We start from the raw sequence: 23,102 nt of genomic DNA on the forward strand, positions 1-23,102 counted from the left end.
TGCCTGAAGTGAAGCGAGGTTGCTTCTGAGCATGTGCAAAGTTCCTTTCCCTCTCCTGCCCATTCCCACCCACACCAAACATTTCTTGGTCAGAAAGTAACCATGACAGAGTTGAGATGCTTCTCAGCATCCCACAAATTTCACTGAGGCCACGGCTGCAGTGTTCCCTCCTGCCACGTAGTCGGCCGAAGCTGCAGGCAGAAATTCACCGGGTGAAGCTTGGTTCTCAGCCTGCCCTCTTGGATTTCTGCCTGCACAGTTGCACTGGGGCTCTGCAGCCAAGAGCTTTCGCTCCCAGAGGACGTTCCCCGTTTAGTGGCGGAACTGGTCTGTGCTCCTTATCTGCTCAAGTGGGCGAGGAATGTGGCTCTCAGCGTCCCGGGACGCGTTGCTAAACTTCGCTCGGGAGCGCAGGGTTTGGTAGTGGGGTTGGGCTGGCAGGCAGCCTGTTTTCTTGGCTTCCGGCCCAGCCGTTCCCATAATTAAGCACTCGTCTCCCCCCACCCCAACACCGCCGTTCTGTTCCTCCTTGCCCAAGATTAAAAAACAGAAAACATCCCACCCTCTGATTAGCTTGCAAGGCCAGCCGCCTCTGTAATTTCTTGGGTTTGGGGCCTTCTTCATTCCAAAGCATCTGCTGGGAGGGCTCCTTCGAACGGCCCACCCAGAATCACAATACGGCCCCTGCCCTCAGAGAGGGCGGACGTGGCGTTTTAGGAGAGGCACATTTTTGAAAAGAGGTAAGAGGTGGTTTGCAGAGGTCAAGCAACTGCTCTGCATGCAGAAGTCCTGGGTTCGTCCCCGTCATCCCCAGGTACAACTGCGGAAATAATAATAATAATAATAATAATAATAATAATAATAATAATAATAATTTATTTATACCCCACCCATCTGGCTGGGTTTCCCCACTCTGGGAAGCTCACAACAGAATACAGTGGTACCTCTGGTTACGTACTTAATTTGTTCCAGAGGTCCGTTCTTAACCTGAAACTGTTCTTAACCTGAAGCACCACTCTAGCTAATGGGGCCTCCCACTGCTACTGTTGCTGCCGCCGCCTGATTTCTGTTCTCATCCTGAAGCAAAGTTCTTAACCTGAGGTACTATTTCTGGGTCAGCAGAGTCTGTAACCTGAAGTGTATGTAACCCGAGGTACCACTGTATTAAAAACACGATAAAACATCAAACATTCAAACTTCCCTAAACATGGCTGCCTTCAGATGTCTTCTAAAAGTCAGATAGTTGCTTATTTCCTTGACATCTGGTGGGAGGGCGTTCCACAGGGTGGGCACCACCACCGAGAAGGCCCTCTGCCTGGCTCCCTGTAACCTCACTTCTCACAATGAGGGAACCGCCAGAAGGCCCTCTGCGCTGGACCTCAGTGTCCAGGCTGAACAATGGGGGTGGAGACGCTCCTTCGGGTATACTGGGCCGAGGCCGTTTAGGGCTTTCAAGGTAGCTGTTGGTTGGAAACCCAGGTCAGATATAATCAAAGAGTTGGGAGGGATCATTTAGTCCAACCCCCGCTAGGCAGGAAATTTTTGCCCGACGTGGGGCTTGAACCCACGACTTTAGAGTCTCATGTTCTATTGACCAAGCTATGGGCCAACGAGTGCACCATACCTTTAAATCACATAGCTCCCCCCCCCCGAGGAAACCTGGGAACTGTAGTTTACCTGTCGCAAAGCTACGAGTCCTAGCGCCTGGAACCAACAGCAGTTCCAAAGAATCCTTTGAAGAAAACCATGTGCTTTTTCTTAAAAGCAGAGGTTGGGTAGTGATCTGTCGGGGATTCTTTAGCTGACACTCCTGCAAGGTTGGACTAGATGGGGAGCCCTTCGAACCCCACAGTTCTCTGAGGCTATGAAATGAGCTTGGAGGGTTTGGCCTCTGTCAGAGGAGATGGCACTGGGCTGGATGGTCAAATAGTGAGACGTGATGTAAGATAGTTCCTACTTGGGGACTTCCCTGGCTTTTTTCTGGCCCACGTAGGACCAGTCTGGATAGTTAGCCTTAGTGAAGACGTTTTCGTCCGCCAAAATGTTTTTGAGTTTCTGCTGAAATGAGGCTGCATTTTAATGTTGTATTTTATTCTTGTTTTTAAGTTGTGTTTCAATCATTTGTTTCATATTTGTTGTTAGCCGCCCTGAGCCTGGTCTTGGTGTGGAGGGTGGGGTATTATTATTATTATTATTATTAATAATAATAATAATAATAATAATAATAATAATAATAATAATTCCTCAACCCCGTGCTCAGTTCCCAGGGAGCAGAGAAGGGGCACAATTTAGGGCAGGGGTCGCCAATGGGAGGGGGGCGTCCATTGACTACGGCCATCAACTACCCCTCTATTCTGTGTTGGTCAGGCCCCCGCCTGGAAAACTGTGTCTGATTCTGGGCGCCACAGTTTTAACAAGGATATTGACAAGCTGGAACGTGTGCAGAGGAAAGCGACCGAGACGATCGAGGGTCTGTGAAAACAAGCCTTATAAGGTCCGTTTGAGGGAGTTGGGGATGTTTAGCCTGAAAAAGAGTAGATATGATAGTCATCTTCTCAGGGGCTGTCACATGGAAGATGGAGCAAGCTTGGTTTTATTCCCTGCTCTGGAGGGCAGAACTCGAACCCAGGGCTTCAAGTGACAAGAAAAGAGATTCCGACTCAACATCAGGAATAAATTTCTGGCAGTTAAGAGCTGTTTGACAGGGGAACGGACTCCCTCGGGAGGTGGTGAATTCTCCTTCCTTGGAGGTTTTTAAGCGGAATCTGTTATGGATGCTTTAGCTGAGATTCCTGCATTGCAGGGGGTGGACTAGATGACTCTAGGGGTCTCTTCCAGCTCTGTGGTTCCTTCGGCCATTGCTTGGAGGTAATGTGAGTTGCTGGTCCCATCAAGAAGACACCTGCTTCTTGGGGGAAAGCAATGAGAAACCTAGACAGCATCTTAAAAAGCAGAGACATCACCTTGCCAACAAAGGTCCCTATAGTCAAAGCTATGGTTTTCCCAGTCGTGATGTATGGAAGTGAGAGCTGGACCATAAAGAAGGCTGATCGCCGAAGAATGGATGCTTTTGAATTCTGGTGCTGGAGGAGACTCTTGAGAGTCCCATGGACTGCAAGAAGATCAAACCTCTCCATTCTGAAGGAAATCAGCCCTGAGTGCTCATTGGAAGGACAGATCCTGAAGCTGAGGCTCCAAGGCTTTGGCCACCTCATGAGAAGAGAAGACTCCCTGGAAAAGACCCTGATGTTGGGGAAGATGGAGGGCACAAGGAGAGGGGGACGACAGAGGACGAGATGGTGGGACAGTGTTCTCGAAGCTACGAACATGAGTCTGACCAAACTGCGGGAGGCAGTGGAAGACAGGAGTGCCTGGCCTGCTCTGGTCCAGGGGGTCACGAAGAGGCGGACAAGACTAAAGGACTAAACAACAACAATGTGAGTTGCAGGCTGGCAAGACCTGAAAGGCATTGCATTGTCTGCCTCTGGATTGGAGAGATGGTTGGCTTTTGGATCAGTGGGGGAGCTTCTACTTTGCATACAGACAGTCCCAGATTCAATCCTAGGCATTGCCAGCTAGGCCTTGCCTGAAACCCCAGCGTGGTGCTGCCAGTCAGTGCAGGCATCTCTGAATTAGATGGGCTGGGGTTCTCACTGCACGAGGAAGGATTACTCTGTCCCTTCCTTTGATGGTGAAACACGGAGCGGCCCTGTTTTGCAGGTAGATCTGAGATTTAGTTTATGGTGTCACCGCTGCAGCCTGGAAGGCAGGAAGAGGGAGTCGGTGAAAGGGACCTCTGAGCAAATGCAGAGTTCTCTCACTGCTGGAGAGACTTCTCACCCCAAAGACCCCGGAGGGTCCCAGTTACTGGTAGAATAGATTGTCTGAGCTGATGATACAGTGGTACCTCGGGTTAAGTACTTAATTCGTTCCGGAGGTCCGTTCTAAACCTGAAACTGTTCTTAACCTGAAGCACCACTTTAGCTAATGGGGGCCTCCCACTGCCGGAGCACAATTTCTGTTCTCATCCTGAAGCAAAGTTCTTAACCTGAAGCACTATTTCTGGGTTAGAGGAGTTTGTAACCTGAAGTGTATGTAACCTGAGGTACCACTGTATTTGACAGCTTCATACATCCCTAGGAATTGGTGTTGGCGATGGAGGGCGATTGGCAGATCAAAAGGCGGTGTGCTCTTTTTGGAGAAATCAAGCATTGGGCAGGATGCGTTTAATAAGATAATTGAGGGCATTGGTCCCAGGGACCATCAACATCAAAGGGAAACCACAAAACTGCCCGATGCTTCAAGGACAATTGATGGGAACGGCTGCTCCTGCCCAAACGGCCCAATTTGGTGCCCACATAATTATTTGGCTGGAGGAAACGAGACCCAGCAGAATCCTTTATTCTCTGCCTGGCTAATCACACAGATCCTTACCAACCCTTATTTGAGGCTGCTTCCGGACAGCCCATTTCCTTGACCGTTCAATCTGATTTGCTTGCAGAGAGAGGAGATGACGTTTGCCATTTATGGAAGCATCCTTCCGCCCCGATTCGTTTGTGGGGAGGTTTGAGGTTTGATGGCGTCGGTGTCACACTTTCTGCCTCGTTTTCCTTATTACAAAAAAAGCACCCCATTTTGCCGAGGAGCGGGTTCGTTGCACCACTGGCGGTGCGCGATGGAGCCCCAAAATAGTGACAGTCTGGGAGCACTCTTTGTCTGGGAACTGAGCAGTCCTCCATGCACGCATCAAACTTGGTTTCTGGCCATAAAAGCATGAGTATTTTAGGATGTATTTGAATTGATTGCCTGATTTTATGTTAATGTGTTATACATTTGGTGTTAGCCGCTCTGAGCCGAGTTTTGGCTGGGGAGGGTGGGGTATTACTTCTTCTTCTTCTTCTTCTTCTTCTTCTTCTTCTTCTTCTTCTTCTTCTTCTTCTTCTTCTTCTTCTTATTGGTTCATTCATACATTAAGTTGTGTTGGGAGTGGATTGAGAATCCATGTTGTTGTCAACATCCCTTGTCCGAATGAGAGTCTGGGAAGATGTGTTGGCGTCGGGAAGGAGGCAGTTCATAATTAGGAAATGATAATGACTTGCGCAAGCCCAACGTTCCCAGTATGTGCTTGCATCCATCCTGCAAACTGCTGAGAATCTAGAGGCACTCCAGAGCTGCTTTTCATCCAGCTGTTTTGCACATCTGGAATTAAAGGGAGCTTCCAAGCCATTGGAGGGGGGAGTCCCTCAAATCCCAGAGCCTCTCATTCAGGAGGCCTAAAATGGGACCGCAGCAGCCACTGATGGTATCAGAAACCTGCCGGGCATTCGCCAGCTCAGATCTCCTTGGCGGTGTTGCTGGCAAACGGGTTGCCCCACCCCGATCCCTGGCAGGATTTGTGCATCAAGAGGATGTGGCCTGCTGCTGGACCGAAAGGTCCATCCGTCGTCGTGCCTTTCGTAGTGTGTCCACTACGTCCCTCCAGGAAGGCCTGCTAGGAGCAAGGGGATGCGTGAAGGCACTGGCTCTCTCCTGCTCTCTGGGCCCAAGCAGGTAGACTGCAGCTCTCCATGGAGTCTCCACGGCAGGATTAATGATAGCAGCCATCTTTCATCATGGTTGGAGGGGAGGTTAGATAATGATAATGATAATGATACGGTGGTACCGCTGGTTAAGAACTTAATTCATTCCAGAGGTCTGTTCTTAACCTGAAACTGTTCTTAACCTGAGGTACCACTTTAGCTAATGGTGTCTCCTAGTGCTGCCGCGCGATTTCTGTTCTCATCCTGAAGCAAAGTTCTTAACCCGAGGTACTATTTCTCGGTTAGTGGAGTCTGTAACCTGAAGCGTCTGTAACCCGAGGTACCACTGTAATGATAATTTATTATTTACACCCCGTCCACCTGGCTGGGTTTCCCCAGACACTCTGTGTGGCTTCCAACAAAAGATTAAAAACATGATAAAACATCAATCGTTAAAAACTTCCCTAAACAGGTCTTGCCTTCAGATGTCTTCTAAAAGTCAGATAGTTGTTTATTTCCTTGACATCTGGTGGGAGGGCATTCCACAGGGCAGGCGCCACCACCAAGAAGGCCCTCTGCCTGGTTCCCTGTAACCTCGCTTCTCACAGGGAGGGAACCGCCAGAAGGCCCTCGGAGCTGGACCTCAGGCTGAACGAAGGGAGTGGAGACGCTCCTTCAGGTATACCGGGCCTTTGAGGCCGTTTAGGGCTTTCAAAGTCAGCACCAACACTTTGAATTGTGCTCGGAAACATACAGTGGTACCTCGGGTTACATACGCTTCAGGTTACAGACTCCGCTAACCCAGAAATAGTGCTTCAGGTTAAGAACTTTGCTTCAGGATGAGAACAGAAATCGCGCTCTGGCGGCTCGGTGCCAGCGGGAGGCCCCATTAACTAAAATGGTGCTTCAGGTTAAGAACAGTTTCAGGTTAAGAACAGACCTCCGGAACAAATTAAGTACTTAACCCGAGGTACCACTGTACTGGGAGCCAATGTAGGTCTTTCAGGACCGGTGTTATGTGGTCTTGGCGGCCGCTCCCAGTCACCAGTCTGGCTGCCACATTCTGGATTAGTTGTAGTTTCCGGGTCATCTTCAAAGGCAGCCCCACGCAGAGCGCATGGCAGTAGTCCAAGCAGGAGATAACCAGAGCCTCTGCCTCACCCTCCCTGGTTAAGGCTATCCCGCAAAAGGGATCCGTGAGGAATTGCTTCCGTCCGACGCCCAGATGGGGGCTAGGGCCAGAGAACTCCTCCAGGGGAGACCCCTTAGGGATACACCAATTGGATGTAATCTCGTAGATGAGAAAGATCCAGATAATCTTCTTGGAAAGATCCTCTTGCCAAGTCTTCTGTCGAGCACATTAAAAGAAAGATGTTAATTATACTTTGAGTCTTTTCCTGTCCTGGAATGCCCTATCGGTCGGGTTTCATAGGCCTTCATCACAACTCTGCCCTCTGGAAGTTGTGCAACTCCCATCAGTCCCAGCTGGGACCAGTTTGGGGAAGGCTCTCCTCCAGAACGGGGGCACCATTTTGTGCACCCCTGTCCTCCTCTGTTGTTCCCCGCCGGCTGCCCCCTGGAAACCTTTAAAACGAATGTGTTTCCACCTACGGTTTAGCCACAGGTGGAAATCCACCAGGTGCAGCTTCTTCTAACAGTCCCAGGAGAAGAAACCCCACCAGTTGGATTTCTGCCCGCTGCACGGCTGCTTAAAGGCACGAGGCTTGCGCCACAGGGTGGGAAGGAGAGTCGTGGCGCGCCCACAGCCAGGGAGGAGAAGGGGAGACGCGGGTGACACAGCGATGGGACCTCTCGCCAGCTGCAAGCTCTCTGGGTGTAGGAGGGAGGAGAAAGGAGTCGATATGGAGGTGCCGCGCCCCACTTAAGAACAGGTTTGGCTTTTTCCTGCCCCAACCTGCTCGCTGGAGGCTGGGAGAGAACATGAGGAGGTTTGGGACACAACCTGTTCCCGATTGCCCTCCAAAGGACGCGAGGAGCCACCTCGGCCCAGCTGATGGGTGTGGGTCTACTCTGAGCAGGGAGTGAGCGTGCTTATCTCTCTGATGTGGTTCTTTTGCACAAGAGCCGAAGCAAGCTTTGTCGGCATACGCGCCGCAGTTCAACAGGTGCTGTGCAGGGCGCTCTTCTCCTTACCTCCAGAGCCCACCAACCAAATATTATTTTCGGATTGCGTGTGTTTTCCTCAGAGAAGCTCAAAGTGCAACGCCTGGTTCTCTCCCTCCCCACACAACAACCCCGCGAGGTAGACTCCTAGCTGTCCACTTTCCCCTTTTCTTGCGAGGAATCCTATTTGGAATAAGGGGAATTCCCTTAAAAAAAGGGAAATGTTGACAGCTATGGGTAGGCTAGTGGAGAGACGGGCAGGGACTGGGCCCAATGTCACACCTAGTGGGCTTCATGGCTGAGAGGGGATTCGAACTCAGGTCCTCCAGGCCGTGGTCTGACACTCTCTAACCCAGTGGTGTCCAAACTTTTTTCAAAGAGGGCCAGATTTGATGAAGTGAAGGGCCATGAGGGCCGACCAAAGGGCCAACCAAAGTTCTTAACCTTTTTTTTAGGATTGAGGTTGTTGAGATTTCTTTAGGATTGAAGTTGTTGAGGGTTTTTTAGGATTTTACCCCAGGAAATTAACTGCCACAGGGGCCGGATTAAACCGACCAGCGGGCCAGATTAGGCCCCCAAAATGGACTTTGGACATGCCTGCTCTAACCGCTACACCTCCCGGGTACTCGTGACTGTACTATATATCAAACTCAGTTACAAAAACCCCTCTGATACAAATACTTCTATCATTTTTCTCCTGTGCTCCTATCTTGAATCCTGCCCGCAGTTTTGTTTGTTTGCAATGCTTTTCCAAAAAGCCCCCCATTCTTCTGTTAAAAGCACCTTTCCATCTCTTAATAATGCTACCGACATTGCCATTTCCGCATAGCCCATTGGCTCTCTGTCCCCAAGCTTTTCGTTCGTCGCTCTGCCCATTTTCGCCTCTGGCCCTTCCCACCACCAGTTTGTGGCCCCCGGAAGGTCTTGCTCAGAAATAAATGTGGCCCTCAGGGCTAGGCGGGGGGGGGGGGGGACGGGACCCTCGCGAGAGTAGCCAACTTTCTCGGCACGCCTTGCTCCTGTGCCTCTCGCGAGCAACTCTGATCTGATTTTTCTGGTGGCCGAATATTTGTGAAAGGCAGAGGAGCAGCCTCGCTGGGCTTTGGGAGGGTCATTTGGCGATGTCCTCTGTTTACAGCGCAGCTGTGTTCTTTTTTGGTTATCTGTTCCCGCTTCTGCGGTCGGCCGAAATACATCTTTCTGAGGCGGTGATGGGTCAATACCTCTCAAAACACAGGCCCACCAAGGCTGCAGAGGTGGAGCACATTTTGTTTATGCTTTTCGGGCTACCTGAGGTGAAAACAGCCACATCCTTGGCTGCTCCCAGGCCTTGCTTGATAAAGCCAGCAGTTCCTGAAAACCTAATATCAACAAACAAAGGAAATTGAGCGAGAAAAGCAGCCAGGCCTGTGTTTTTTTGTGGAGAAATGGTCTGTGACCCAGCCAAAAAAAAAAGAAGACTCTGAGTTCTGGCTGTGTGCGGAGAGATGTATGTTTCTCATGCCCTTGAGGTTCAGGGTACCTCTGAGCATGAACAGAGCAGAAAATTTCTGCATTCAGATAGGTGCGTGGTTGCCACCTTTCCCTCCTGGGCAGAGCTCTTGCGCTCTAAAGAATTGGGTGGCAGGCAGAAATCTGTCCGTGGAAGCTTCGAAACAGGCTCCACCTGGTGGATTTCTGCCCAAAGCAAGTTATTCAAAGATGAACTGCTGTGCCTTAGAAATCCTGCTTTAAAAGTAATGAAAGAAATTGCCTGGGTTGCTTATCGGCGAGACGGCGCTTGCAATAAGTTGCACTTTGGCAAGAAGTATTAGCAAAGGCAGCGTGTTGCAAGAAATTATTTTATACGGGCTGCTTGTTCATAGAATTTGGCAAGGAGATCGGCAGCCCAGCGGTGCGTACGAAAAGGCATTGCACAAAAGGGGGGAGGCGGCTTTGCGAAGAAGGGGTGCCTTGGGCCGAGTTGCACACTGGACGTATATTGGGAGAAATTCGCACTGAGGACTCAGAACTCGCAAGCTGAATTTGAGATGAGAGAAGCGAGAGGCTGAAATGCACCGCGTTCGCCCCTCCCTCTCTGTGGGGCGGCAGCCCTGCCAGGCTGCCAAATCCAGGGCGAGGCACATTCCTGTAGGTAAGGCAAGCAGGTCCTGGGTTTGAAACCTGAGAAGGCAGCTCAGCGGAGGAGGGCAGCTGCCAGGGCTGAAAGGCAATGATCTGGACATTTTGCGGCGGGACGTCCCGGCTTGCTAGTGGGCCGGGGCAGCACTGCTCTGAGTTTTCTGCCCTCCGCACTGGAGACCAAGTTTCTCCCTTGAAATAGAACCAGTGCCAGAGTTTGCTTCTTTCCTCCTCCCTCCTCCCTCCCTTTTCCTTTAGTGTCGTATCTTTTACATTGCAAACCTGAGGGGCAAGAACTATAAGCCCTTCCTGGAGCCTTTTAGGGGGCAGGGAGTAGCTGCTGAAGAGCTACAATTAAAAAAAACCAGTAAAATTATTATTTTTATTATTAATTGAATTTATATACCGCCCTATACCCGGAGGTCTCAGAGAAGAACATGCTTGTTCAATCCTGGCTGTTCCTCTGCCCTCAGAGATTCTGGGAATGGCGGGTGGCAGGGCCTTCTCTGTGGTGGCCCCTGAACGGTTCGAATCCCCGCGGCGGGGTGAGCTCCTGTCTTTCGGTCCCAGCTCCTGCCCACCTAGCAGTTCGAAAGCACCCCTAAGTGCAAGTAGATAAATAGGTACCACTTTCTAACGGGAAGGTAAATGGCGTTTCCGTGTGCTGCGCTGGTGCCAGCTCGCCAGAGCAGCTTCATCACGCTGGCCACGTGACCCGGAAGTGTCTCCGGACAGCGCTGGCCCCCGGCCTCTTAAGTGAGATGGGCGCACAACCCTAGAGTCGGACACGACTGGCCCGTACGGGCAGGGGTACCTTTACCTTTACCTTTATTTAACTAAATAATCATTAAATTTAGTCCATTCTTCCTGATACTCCTCCTCCTTCTGGTCACGGACTCTTCCGGTTACGTCGGCTAGCTCCGAAAAATCCATCACCTTCATCTGCCATTCTTCCACTGTTGGTAATTCTTGTGCTTTGCGTGACTTTCTGTGGGAAAGCGTGCCTTGGTTTTGGAATGCTTTGGTTTTGGAACGGACTTCTGGAACGGATTAAGTTTGAGAACCAAGGTACCGCTTTAGTTGGTGGACACAGGAAGCAGGAGGTGGATCGCTTGGCGAAACGGTCTTGCGTTTGCTTCTCCCCGCTAATCTCTCTCTCTTTCTCTCCCCCCGCAGGTCCATCACCACAGACCTCAAAGGGGACGTACATTCTGGTTCCAGTGGGCAAGGCCATGGACGGAGGGCTCTGGTCAGCAGAGGTGACCGACACAGGCACAAACACCATATCCCTGCGGGTCAACACCTCGCCCAACGCCATTATTGGAAAGTACCAGTTTGGGGTCAAGACGCGGACCAAGGCGGGCGAGTACCAGATGCCCTTTGACCCCCGCTACGATATTTACCTCCTCTTCAATCCCTGGTGCAAACGTAAGTTGGCAGGCTTCCTTTTCTCTCTCCCCCTCTTTATGTGCATGTGTCAGTAGAGAACGAGGCTCCTAATCTTAGGGTTGTGGGTTCGAGACGCATCTTGAGCCAAAGATTCCCGCATCGCAGGGGGTTGAGCTAGATGACCTTTGGGTTCTCTTCCATCTCTATGATTCTATGAAGCTGCAGCGGTTTCTAATAGCCAGTAATTGGAAGTGTGCGCTGTCTCTGACAGGGGAGGCAGAAAATAGCCATTGGGGTCCGTGGCATCAATTTATTAGAAGAATTTCATTTATGAAAAGATAGAGTGAGGAAAAGAAAGAAAGAAAAGAGTGAGAGAGAACAGGGGGGGATGAAAAAAATACTGTTACATTACCATATATTAATATAAGGTAAAGGTAAAGGGACCCCTGACCCTTAGGTCCAGTCGTGACCGACTCTGGGGTTGCGGCGCTCATCTCGCTTTACTGGCCGAGGGAGCCGGCGTTTGTCCGCAGACAGTTTTTCCGGGTCATGTGGCCGGCATGACTAAGCCTCTTCTGGCGAAACAGAGCAGCGCACGGAAACGCCGTTTACCTTCCCGCTGGAGCGGTACCTATTTATCTACTTGCACTTTGACGTGCTTTTGAACTGCTAGGTGGGCAGGAGCAGGGACCGAGCAACGGGAGCTCACCCCGTCGTGGGGATTCGAACCGCCGACCTTCTGATCGGCAAGCCCAAGAGGCTCAGTGCTTTAACCCACAGCGCCACCCACGTCCCAATATATTAATACACAGATGTGTATATTATTGCCTTACTGTCCCAACACACATAATATATTCTGTGTAAACTCATTATGAATATCAGTGTCTTTATTTGCGCAGATAAACATATTCAAAGTAAAATAAAAGAAGTTTACTCACATCAGTTCACAGTTGGATTCCTGAAGGCAGATTTAGTTACCAATATGTACATGTGGATCTACCCCATATGGGGGAATAATCCCAGTGCTTCTGCTATCTGAGAGCTAGCAGAGCAGTCCTAGCTAGAAGCTGGTCAAACGCAGAAAGAAGAACAGTGGTACCTCGGGTTAAGTACTTAATTTGTTCCAGAGGTCCGTTCTTAACCTGAAACTGTTCTTAACCTGAAGCACCACTGTAGCTAATGGGGCCTCCCGCTGCTGCCGTGCCGCCGGAGCACGATTTCTGTTCTTATCCTGAAGCAAAGTTCTTAACCTGAAGCACTATTTCTGGGTTAGCAGAGTCTGTAATCTGAAGTGTATGTAACCTGAAGCGTATGTAAGCCGATGTACCACTGGAAAAAATAAAGAGGGAGGTGTGCTGCGTGACTCGTCCTTTTGTTACCTGGACAGGTTAGGCCACGCCCACCTTCCATCACATGCAAAGGGAAGGATGCTCCAGCCAAGAGGACCAGGAAGTTTTGACTGGCTGGACCAAACATCCCCTCGCATGTCTTCTCTATCTTTTCAAGGAATGTTGTAGTTGACTGACTCTCATGGATCACATCCCACATTTCAGGCCAGAGTCTTTCCCCGATTATACGGGAGGGTCTCGTTTTTCCTAGCCTCCTCGCTGCTGGGTCTGGCCAGCAAAAGCTTGTCCGGATGCCAAGAACCATGGGGAAACGGCCTTATCTCTGTCCCACGCACACACCCTGCACAAAAAATGGGAATGATCTGCGGGTGGGAGGGGTGGAGAAAGGAAAGCTTTTATCTCCAATGGAATATGTTGAATAAAGCACCAAAGAAAATAAATCTCTTGGCTCCGCATTGTAGACTTATACAAAGGCCAGCCGAGCAGAACATTCAGGGAGTGTCAGGATAAGGGATGAAAAATAACAAAAGGCACTCTGCGCATGCCTCTGGGACACGTTCCAGAATGTCCGGCGCTCATCAGGGGACGGCCAGCTCCCTTTCCCTCAAAAGGGAAGAGTCAAGGAACTTAAGTTGAGTTCACGAGAAGCAGAACTCCATTGCACTCCCGAGGCAGAGCTGGGTTTGGAAAACCCCAAGCAAAGGGTGCCTCTGAGCATACGTAGAGCACCCATTTTCCTTCCCGCTGAAAAAATGATTTCAAAACACACACACACACACCCAAAAAAAGAGTGACATATGTCATATAAAAGCATAAAAGCAATATAACTATATAAGCAATATAAAAAAATCAACAAGACTCACTCGGATGCTACTAGCCCAGAGATAGAAAGAAGAGTCGCTACCAGAGAAAAATGACAAACTAAACTGATGGATTACGCCGAAATGGCAAAGCTGTTTGGAAAGCTCAGGAACCAAAAGGACAAAAACTTTAAGAAAGAATGGGAAAGATTCATAATTGATTTAGGGGATCGCTAAGCAGATGAATAGGGACGCGGGTGGCGCTGTGGGTAAAACCTCAGCGCCTAGGGCTTGCTGATCGAAAGGTCGGTGGTTCGAATCCCCGCGGCGGGGTGCGCTCCCGTTGCTCGGTCCCAGCGCCTGCCAACCTAGCAGTTCGAAAGCACCCCCGGGTGCAAGTAGATAAATAGGGACCGCTTACCAGCGGGAAGGTAAACGGCGTTTCCGTGTGCGGCTCTGGCTCGCCAGAGCAGCGATGTCACGCTGACCACGTGACCTGGAAGTGTCTCCGGACAGCGCTGGCCCCCGGCCTCTTAAGTGAGATGGGCGCACAACCCTAGAGTCTGTCAAGACTGGCCCATACGGGCAGGGGTACCTTTACCTTTACCTTTAAGCAGATGAAAACATTACCAGGATTTTAATCACACTTGCAATGCAATAAATACGATGGACAATATGGATAGATATAAACAGTGGGGGTTTTTTCTGGGGGAAAGCAGGGGGACACATACCCCTAAAAAATTTGTGAATCTTTGTCCTTTTGTCCATTTACTGTATTTATTTATCCCGATTTGAACTACAAAATGGTGATTTTCTTGAGTCAAAATGAGAGTACCCCCTCAACATTTTTTTAAATAAAAAAAGCACTGGATATAAAATATAGATTATGATATGAAGTGGAAAACGTTGACATTAGGACCCCTGGAGAGGGGGGGGAGTCGTGAGATTCAGAGAAATCTCTATCTATGGAAATGTATTTGGTTTTGTTATAAATTTGTATTTGAAAAATCGGATAGAAAAGATGATCATAAAAAAAAAATCAACAAGAAAACACAATTAAGATGATAGGGAGTCAAAATATTCTCCTTCCATTGGTGATTTTTGCACACGCGTTCGGTGCTCTCTGTCCTCCCTTAAAAGACCTGTAATTTTGAAGCTCCTGAATTTGCCCTAAACTTCCCCTCTTCCATTTTTCCCCATTCAGAGGATCCTGTTTACCTGGACCAGACCGGTTGGCTGGACGAGTATGTGCTGAACGAGTCGGGGAGGATCTACTATGGGACCGAAACCCAGATTGGGGAACGCACGTGGAATTACGCCCAGGTAGGATGCGGTGGCGCTGTGGGTTAAACCACAGAGCCTAGGATTTGCCGATCAGAAGGTCAGCGGTTCGAATCCCCGCGACGGGGTGAGCTCCCGTTGCTCGGTCCCTGCTCCTGCCAACCTAGCAGTTCGAAAGCACGTCAAAGTGCAAGCAGATAAATGGGTACCACTCCGGCGGGAAGGTAAACGGCGTTTCCGTGTGCTGCTCTGGTTCGCCAGAAGCGGCTTAGTCATGCTGGCCACATGACCCGGAAGCTGTACGCCGGCTCCCTCAGCCAATAAAGCGAGATGAGCGCCGCAACCCCAGAGTCGGCCACGACTGGACCTAATGGTCAGGGCCCCCCTTTACCTTTACCCTTTAGGATGCAAAGTGGTCTAAGGTCTCAGGGTGCTCAGTACTGTTTACATCAGCCCTCAGAGATGAGGGTGTCCGCCACTACCAGCACCCCTGTGCAAGGTGAGAGGGGCCACAGGTTCATTGAACCTGCTTCTGGCTTCCACGACTTCTCCTAAACTTCCTTAAAAACTCTCGAATCGCCATTCAAGGCGGCCTTAACAGAGTGGAGAACTGGGCCCAAACCAACACAATGGATTTCACTGGGGACAAATCTCAGGTTCTGCACTTAGGCAGGAAGAACCGGCAAATAGAAGATGGGGGGACACTTGGCTTGGCTGTGTGAAAAGGATCTAGGGGTCTTGGTGGACCACAAACTGATCATGAGCCAACAGTGTGATGCAGCAGCAAGAAAGGCTAATGCTATTCTAGGCTGCATCAACAGAAGCATGGCGCCCAGGTCAAGGGAAGTGATAATATTGCTGTGTTGTGACTTGGTCAGTCTTGTGTCCAGTTCTGAGCAGCACAGTTTAAGAGGGATGTTGACAAGGTGGGACATTTGCAGAGGAGGCCAACTGAGATGATCGAGGGTCTGGAAACCAAGGCTTATGGGGGATGGATGAGGGACTTGGGTATGTTTAGCTCGGAGAAGGGATGAGACTGAGAGGAGATACGATAGCCATCTTCAAATATCTCAAGGACTGTTACACGGAAGATGGAGCAAACTTGTTTTGTAGGACCCGTGCCAATGGATTCAAGTTACCAAAAACGAGATTCCGACTAAAGTTGTGGGTTTTCCTTCCTTGGAGGTTTTTAAACAGAGGTTGGATGGCCATCTGTCAGGGATAATTTAGTTGAAATTCATGCCTTGCAAGGGGTTGGACTAGATGACCGTTGGGGCCCCTTGCAACTCTTTGATTCTATTAATTTTCCTCCTCTTTAGAATCATTTGCACCCCAGACTGTCAGACACCCATTTGGAGTGTTTAGCAGTGCCAACTATGTTTTTTTTTATAAAAATTAAATAAAATTAAAAAGTATGAAAAAACTGACATTTTCAGTTATTAATGTGTTGGGGATACACCCTGAGAAGCATGAAATGAAAGGAAATATGGATAAATGCCCCACAAGCAAACTGGGAGGCGTGAAGGATAAATGCTCATATAACCTCCCTGTGTGGGTTAAACCACAGAGCCTAGGGCTTGCCGATCAGAAGGTTGGCGGTTCGAATCCCCACAATGGGGTGAGCTCCCGTTGCTCGGTCCCTGCTCCTGCCAACCTAGCAGTTTGAAAGCATGTCAAAGTGCAAGTAGATCAATAGGTACCACTCCGGCGGGAAGGTAAACGGCGTTTCCGTGCGCTGCTCTGCTTCGCCAGAAGCGGCTTAGTCCTGCTGGCCACATGACCCGGAAGCTGTACGCCGGCTCCCTCGGCCAATAAAGCGAGATGAGCGCCGCAACCCCAGAGCCGGCCACGACTGGACCTAATGGTCAGGGGTCCCTTTACCTTTACCTTTAAGCAAATCAGAACAGACGCTCAATAAAGGCCAGATAAAATCTAACCCCCATGTTAGCTCTGGGCAAGCAAATCAGGATGATGGCCTATTATAGGCCTTCTGGAGGAGAACTAAAGGTCCCCTCTGACTTCTTTTGAAGACAACAGGGCAGCACTGAAGCGCCTTGTGTGGTTATTCTGGTTATCTGCCAGTAGGAGGCGCTGTTCCTTGCATGGTGGTGCTTTGCAGTTTTGTTTCGGCGGGAGCTCTTGACGGTGCCTTTACTGTAGGTACCCAGAGTAGTTTGGTGTGTGCATGTGAGAGATCTCTGAGTGTGTTCCCTTCTCCTCTCCCTCCCACAGTTTGACCAGGGTATCTTAGATGCCTGTCTCTACGTCCTGGACCGGCGTGGGATGCCGCACGCGAGTCGTGGAGACCCCATCATGGTTTCGCGGGTCGTCTCTGCCATGGTGAGCCCTTGGGACAGTTTCGGCTTCTTGCCCGACAAAACTTGCTTGCGCGTTTCCTTTTTTAAAAAATCGCCGTCTTACTTTCTGTCTTCAACTTGCACCCCTCTCTTCAGAAAGCTTGTAGCACCTGCCGTTCTGCATGGAGAAAGTCCGTTTGTTTATTGCATTCATATCATACCTTCATCTCCATGGAGCTAGAGTATGGGTAGGCAAACTAAGGCCTGGGGGCCAGATCCGGCCCAATCGCCTTCTCAGTCCGGACTGCGGAAAGTTTGGGAATCTGCATGTTTTTACATGAGTAGAATGTGTCCTTTTATTTAAAATGCATCTCTGGGTTATTTGTGGGGCATAGGAATTCATTAATTTTTTCCAAAATATAGTCCGCCCTCCCACAAGGTCTGAGGGACAGTGGATCAACCCCCTGTTGGAAAAGTTTGCTGATCCCTGAGCTAGAGGGTAGTTCTCTGCATCTTGTCATTTTATTCTTACAACAACAATGCGAGGGAGGTTAGCCTGAGAGGCAGGAACAAGGTCACCCTGCAAGCTTCATGGTTGGGTGGGGATTCGAACCCTAGTCTCCCAGGTCCAAGTCTAACCACTATACCGCCACAGTCTCCCTGGTAGAAACCCTAATATGCTTCCTGCCTTTGGCCAGTATACTCAAAGGAGCGTCTCCACCCCCCATTGTTCAGCCCGGACACTGAGGTCCAGCCCCAAGGGCCTTCTGGCGGTTCCCTCATTGTGAGAAGTGAGGTTACAGGGAACCAGGCAGAGGGCCTTCTCGGTGGTGGCACCCGCCCTGTGGTATGCCCTCCCCTCAGATGTCAAGGAAATAAGCAACTGTCGGACTTTCAGAAGACATCTGAAGGCAGCCCTGTTCAGGGAAGTTTTTAATGTTTGATTCTACAGTGGTACCTCAGTTTAAGAACAGCCCTGTTTACAAACTTTTCAGTTTACGGACTCCGCAAAACCGGAAGTAGTGTCCCGGTTTGCAAACTTTACCTCGGTCTAAGAACGGAAGCTGAGTGGTGGAAGGGCACCAGCGGCAGGAGGCCTCATTAGGGAAAATGTACCTCAGTTTAAGAAGGGTTTCAGTTTAAAAACGGACTTCTGGAATGGATTAAGTTCGTAAACCGAGGTACCACTGTACAGTTATAAAAAAGGGAAAAGGAAGACACCTGAAGGCAGCCCTTTTCAGGGAAGTTTTTAATGTTTGATGTTTTATTGTGCTTTTAATATTTTGTTGGGAGCTGCCCAGAGTGTCTGGGGATACCCAGCCAGATGGGCGGGGTATAAGTAATAAATTGTTGTTGTTATTGTTATTTATACCCCGCCCATCTGGCTGGGCTTCCCCAGCCACTCTGGGCGGCTTCCAACAAAATATTAAAATACAGTAATGCATCAAATATTAAAAGCTTCCCTAAACAGGGCTGCCTTCAGATGTCTTCTAACAGTCTGGTAGTTGTTGTTCTCTTTGACATCTGGTGGGAGGGCGTTCCACAGGGCGGGTGCCACCACTGAGAAGGCCCTCTGCCTGGTTCCCTGTAACTTGGCTTCTCGCAGTGAGGGAACCGCCAGAAGGCCCTCAGCGCTGGACCTCAGTGTCCGGGCAGAACAATGGGGATGGAGAGGCTCCTTCAGATATACTAGACCAAGTATATCTAGTAATAGTATTCCTATTGCCTACACACTTCGGATCCATATTTCTGCGGCACCACCAAGTGGACTAAGCGCCGTGGAACTTCTTAATCTTAGCACACCTCTCTCATTGTAGAAATGAACCGTTAGAGGTGCCGCCATAAAAGTAGCGTACTTGCAAAGCTAATCTGGAATCTGTACAGGGAACCATGAGCTAAGATTCCTGCATTGCAGAGGGTTGGACTAGAGGACCCCCGGGTCCCTTCCGACCCAACAATTCTATGACTCTACTAAAGGCGAAGCAACGAAACCTTGTGTCCCTCCATGGCTGACACGGCACTTGCTAACCTTGCTGATTCTCCCCACCTCTCTCTCTCTCTCTCTCTCTCTCTCTCTCTCTCAGGTGAACTCTCTGGACGACAACGGTGTGCTGGTCGGGAACTGGACAGGCGATTACTCACGCGGCACCAACCCTTCGGCCTGGGTGGGCAGCCGGGATATCTTGCTGAAGTACCACAAGACGGGCTACCCGGTTCTCTACGGGCAGTGCTGGGTGTTTGCTGGAGTCGTGACCACAGGTAGCTGCCGTCCGCGGGGAGGCGGGACGAGAGTGGGCTCTGGGGATGGGAGGGGAAGGGCATGGACAGAAGGAGGGCCTTGCAGGATCGGGTCCATGTGGTCCAGCACCCTGGTCCTCAAAGGAGCCGACCAGAGGCTTATCTCTCCCCGTTCCTCCTCCTCCTCCTTGTCCCTCCAGTCCTCCGGTGCCTGGGCATTCCAACGCGGACCGTCACCAACTACAACTCGGCGCACGATACGGACGTCAGCCTCACCATGGACATATACTTTGACGAGAACATGAAGCCGCTGGAGAACCTCAACGCCGACTCTGTTTGGTAAGTACGGCGACCCTGCCGCCTCCGTCTCAGGTTCCTATGTTCAGGAGGAAGGGCGAACTCAGGACGGCCGCCACCCAAATACCCTGCTTTTTTTTAAGAGAAACTCTTTATTTACCATACTTTTCTGTGTATAAGACTAGGTTTTTTTCTTTAAAAACTATGCTGAAAAGTGGTGTTCGTCTTATACATGGAGAGTGCATAGGGCGGACATTTGATTGGTTACTGCCGCGGCTGTCAGCGGCTATTGGGCGTGTTATTAGTTGCTGCGTCAAGGGCGGGTGTTGACTGGCTGACATTGGGGCAATTGTGCGGGTGATTGGCAGCTTCTGCTGGCGAGGGGACAGACGAGAGGCGGTTTTTGTGCTGGGTGCAGATGAGCGATTTTCAGCAATCCACCCTAAAAAAAAGCTCAACTCTGAGCCATCTCCCCCCATTTTCTTAAATTTGAGTCCCCCAAAATAGGGGGCGTCTTATACATGGGGGGGGGGGCTTATACATGGAAAAGTACGGTACACTTTTCAATTTTACACATTTCATTAGTTTTACAATCAAACATTTCAAAGTCTGACTTCCTTCCCCCTCTTTCTGCGGTTCTTTAAAAAAAAAATTATAATATCTTCTGCATATCCAAATTCATTTAATTTGCTTATTTAATTATCTACTTTAAATATATACTCTTATGTAACAACTGCGGGTTATTACAATAACCCTGCCAATGTTTTTTATCTGTTTGCAATTTATCTATAAACATTCAATAAACCATTTCCATTCTTTTATTTAAAAGTTTCTTATCTTGATTTCTTATTCTTCTGGTAAGTTTCGCCATTTCTGCATATTCCATAAGTTTTTGTCTCCATTCTTCCTTTGCTGGGACTTCTGCTTCTTTCCACTTCCAATTACCCCATTTTAATTCTTTTCTCCCCCCCCCCCCCCGTCCGGATGCAGGAATTTCCATGTCTGGAACGACTGCTGGATGAAACGGCCCGATTTGCCTTCAGGGTTTGATGGGTGGCAGGTTGTAGATGCGACGCCCCAAGAATCCAGCAGCGGTGAGTCAAGGAAAAGTTCCTGCACATAAAGACTCTGATGTCCAAAACACCTGGAGGACACCTGGCCAGCTTACAACTTTTGGGGTCGCAAACTAGGTGGAGTGGACCTTGGGCCACTATAACAGCTAGGGAGTGCCTGGGCTGATCTCCTTACTGCACTGACACACTAGCACTGCAGGTGGCTGGAGGCCGGTACTGCAGCCATCCGGCCAGTAGGGGTCAGGTGACTTTGTGAGCCAATCAGACTCTGCTTGGCCCCATAAAAGGTGCTTGAATCACTGGGGGAAACTCCTGAGTTCGAGTATTGAGGAAGAATCACCTGGTTGGGAGAACAATTTGCTTCGTGGTTTCATTTTTAAGCAACACCTGCCACGGTATGGACACCAGTTCAAATTGTGCAGGAAGGAGTTCCGCAGATTAACGCTGGAAGCCGTTGTCTGTTCTGGAAAAGGGGACTGGGACTTTGACACAGTGCGCCATCTCATCTCTCCCCTGCTTTCCTCAACAGGCATTTTCTGCTGCGGTCCCTGCTCCGTAGAGGCCATCAAGAACGGGCTGGTCTACATGAAATACGATGCCTCCTTCTGCTTTGCTGAGGTACTTGTTTCTGAATGATTTGGCATGTGCGAATGCTACTGAGAGATCCCCTAGTCATGTCACCACATCTCTGATTAAGGCTGGAACCTTCAGCACCAGGGAGAGCTCCCCAGGAATGCAGACGTCAATTCCATCAATAATAATAATAATAATAATAATAATAATAATAATAATAATAATAACAACAACAACAACAACAACAACAACAACAACAACAACAACAACAACAACAACAACAACAACAATAATAAAATTATTTGTACCCTGCCCTTCTGGCTGGGTTTCCCCAGCCACTCTGGGCGGCTTCCAACAAAGATTTAAAATACATCAAAATGTCACACATTAAAAACTTCCCTACACAGGGCTGCCTTCAGATGTCTTCTAAATGTCAGGTAGTTGTTTATCTCTTTGACATCTTGTGGGAGGGCGTTCCACAGGGCCCTCTGCCTGGTTCCCTGTAGCTTTGCTTCTTGCAGTGTGGGAAGGGCCAGAAAGCCCTTGGAGCTGGACCTCAGTGTCCGGGCAGAACGATGGGTGTGGAGACGCTCCAACATACAGTTGCAATTGAAATTATTTCACCCCCCCCCCCATTGCCAATCAGGTTTATTCTCAAAAAATTGCAGACTTTCAACGGTTTGCAAGGAACAAATTCAACAAAACAAATGGCAATAGCTCCACACAACGGGTGCGTCGAGTGGTTCCACCAAATTCAGCTGAAAATGCAACTTATAGTGAGACTGGAGAAGCCAGGATAAGTTTTCAGCTGAATCTCGCCGGATTTGCAACAGGGTGGAATAATTTCAGTTACAGCTGTGGATAAACAAAAGGTTAGAGCAACCTTCCCCAACTTCTGCCCTCCAGATTTTGCTGGACTCCAGCTCCCATCAGCCCCAGCTAACACAGTCACAGGTTGAAGGTGACGAAAGGTTTCAACAGCACCCGAAGACACAATCTGCAACACAATCATAATAATCCTTGTCATCACTAAACTGGTTTTCTGCTATAGCATCCAGTGAAATTGAAATGTCCATCTATCTATCTCGATGGGTAGATAGACATAGATACACAAGGTCTTTGCCACAGAAATGGGGATGAATACCTTATATCTCTCTCTTCAAAGTTTACCGTAGCAATTTTGAGCTGGCAACACTTTGCTGTGGACTGCTGGCCTGTTGAACTTGTTGTGACTTGACTTCTGGGTAAACCTTCTCTAGGGATCATGTAGCTAAAGAGGAGAAGCAATAATAATAATAATAATTTTATTATTTATACCTCACCCATCTGGCCGGGCCTCCCCAGGCACCCTGGGCAGCTCCCAACAGAATATTATAAACACGATAAAACATCAAACATTGAAGACTTCCCTAAACAGGGTTGCCTTCAGATGTCTTCTAAAAGTCAGATAGTTGCTTATTTCCTTGACATCTGACAGGAGGGCATTCCACAGGCCCTCTGCCTGGTTCATTAAGCGAGCTTCAGTTTTGGGGCAAGTTTAGCTCAGTTGGTAGAGCATCAGGCTGTGACCCACAGGGTTAGGGGTTCAAGCCCCACGTTCGGCAAAAAATTCCTCCATTGCAGGGGGTTGGACAAGATGGCCCTCGTGGTCCCTTCCAACCCTACAATTATGTGAAAAGACATGGGGCAGAGAGATGCCCCTCTACCCCCAAACAGAACCATGGGCAAACACAGGTGTTGGTTTTTACGGCGGCGGGCCTGCTGATGGTTTTCTCTGACCCACTTTCTGTCTCTCTCTCTGCAGGTGAACAGTGACAAGGTATATTGGCAGCGCCAGTCTGACGGCAGCTTCAAGATCGTCTATGTGGAGGAGAAGGCAATCGGTCACTTAATCAGTACCAAGGCAGTGGGCTCAAATCAGCGCCACGATGTCACCGACATTTACAAACATCCTGAAGGTAATGTGCTGTGTGGACAAGGGGGCAGACGGCTGGGATTCCTGAGGCAGGACGCACATAAATTAATAATAATAATAATTAAT

The 23,102-nt window shown here is 49.4% G+C and overlaps 1 protein-coding gene across 1 annotated transcript in view; it reads left to right on the forward strand.

Annotated features, from left to right (window-relative positions):
• The window catches only part of TGM1 (transglutaminase 1), a 53,585-nt gene that overhangs the window by 21,192 nt on the left and 9,291 nt on the right, over positions 1-23,102 (forward strand). The window contains exons 4-11 of the mRNA XM_028703552.2: positions 10,941-11,192; positions 14,507-14,625; positions 16,816-16,923; positions 18,965-19,139; positions 19,319-19,457; positions 20,406-20,509; positions 21,018-21,106; positions 22,866-23,019. Coding sequence (XP_028559385.2) covers positions 10,941-11,192; positions 14,507-14,625; positions 16,816-16,923; positions 18,965-19,139; positions 19,319-19,457; positions 20,406-20,509; positions 21,018-21,106; positions 22,866-23,019 — 1,140 coding nt within the window. The remainder of the gene's footprint in view (positions 1-10,940; positions 11,193-14,506; positions 14,626-16,815; positions 16,924-18,964; positions 19,140-19,318; positions 19,458-20,405; positions 20,510-21,017; positions 21,107-22,865; positions 23,020-23,102) is intronic.

The sequence above is a fragment of the Podarcis muralis genome, chromosome 13 (assembly GCF_964188315.1).
Source record: "Podarcis muralis chromosome 13, rPodMur119.hap1.1, whole genome shotgun sequence".
Taxonomy (NCBI): domain Eukaryota; kingdom Metazoa; phylum Chordata; class Lepidosauria; order Squamata; family Lacertidae; genus Podarcis; species Podarcis muralis.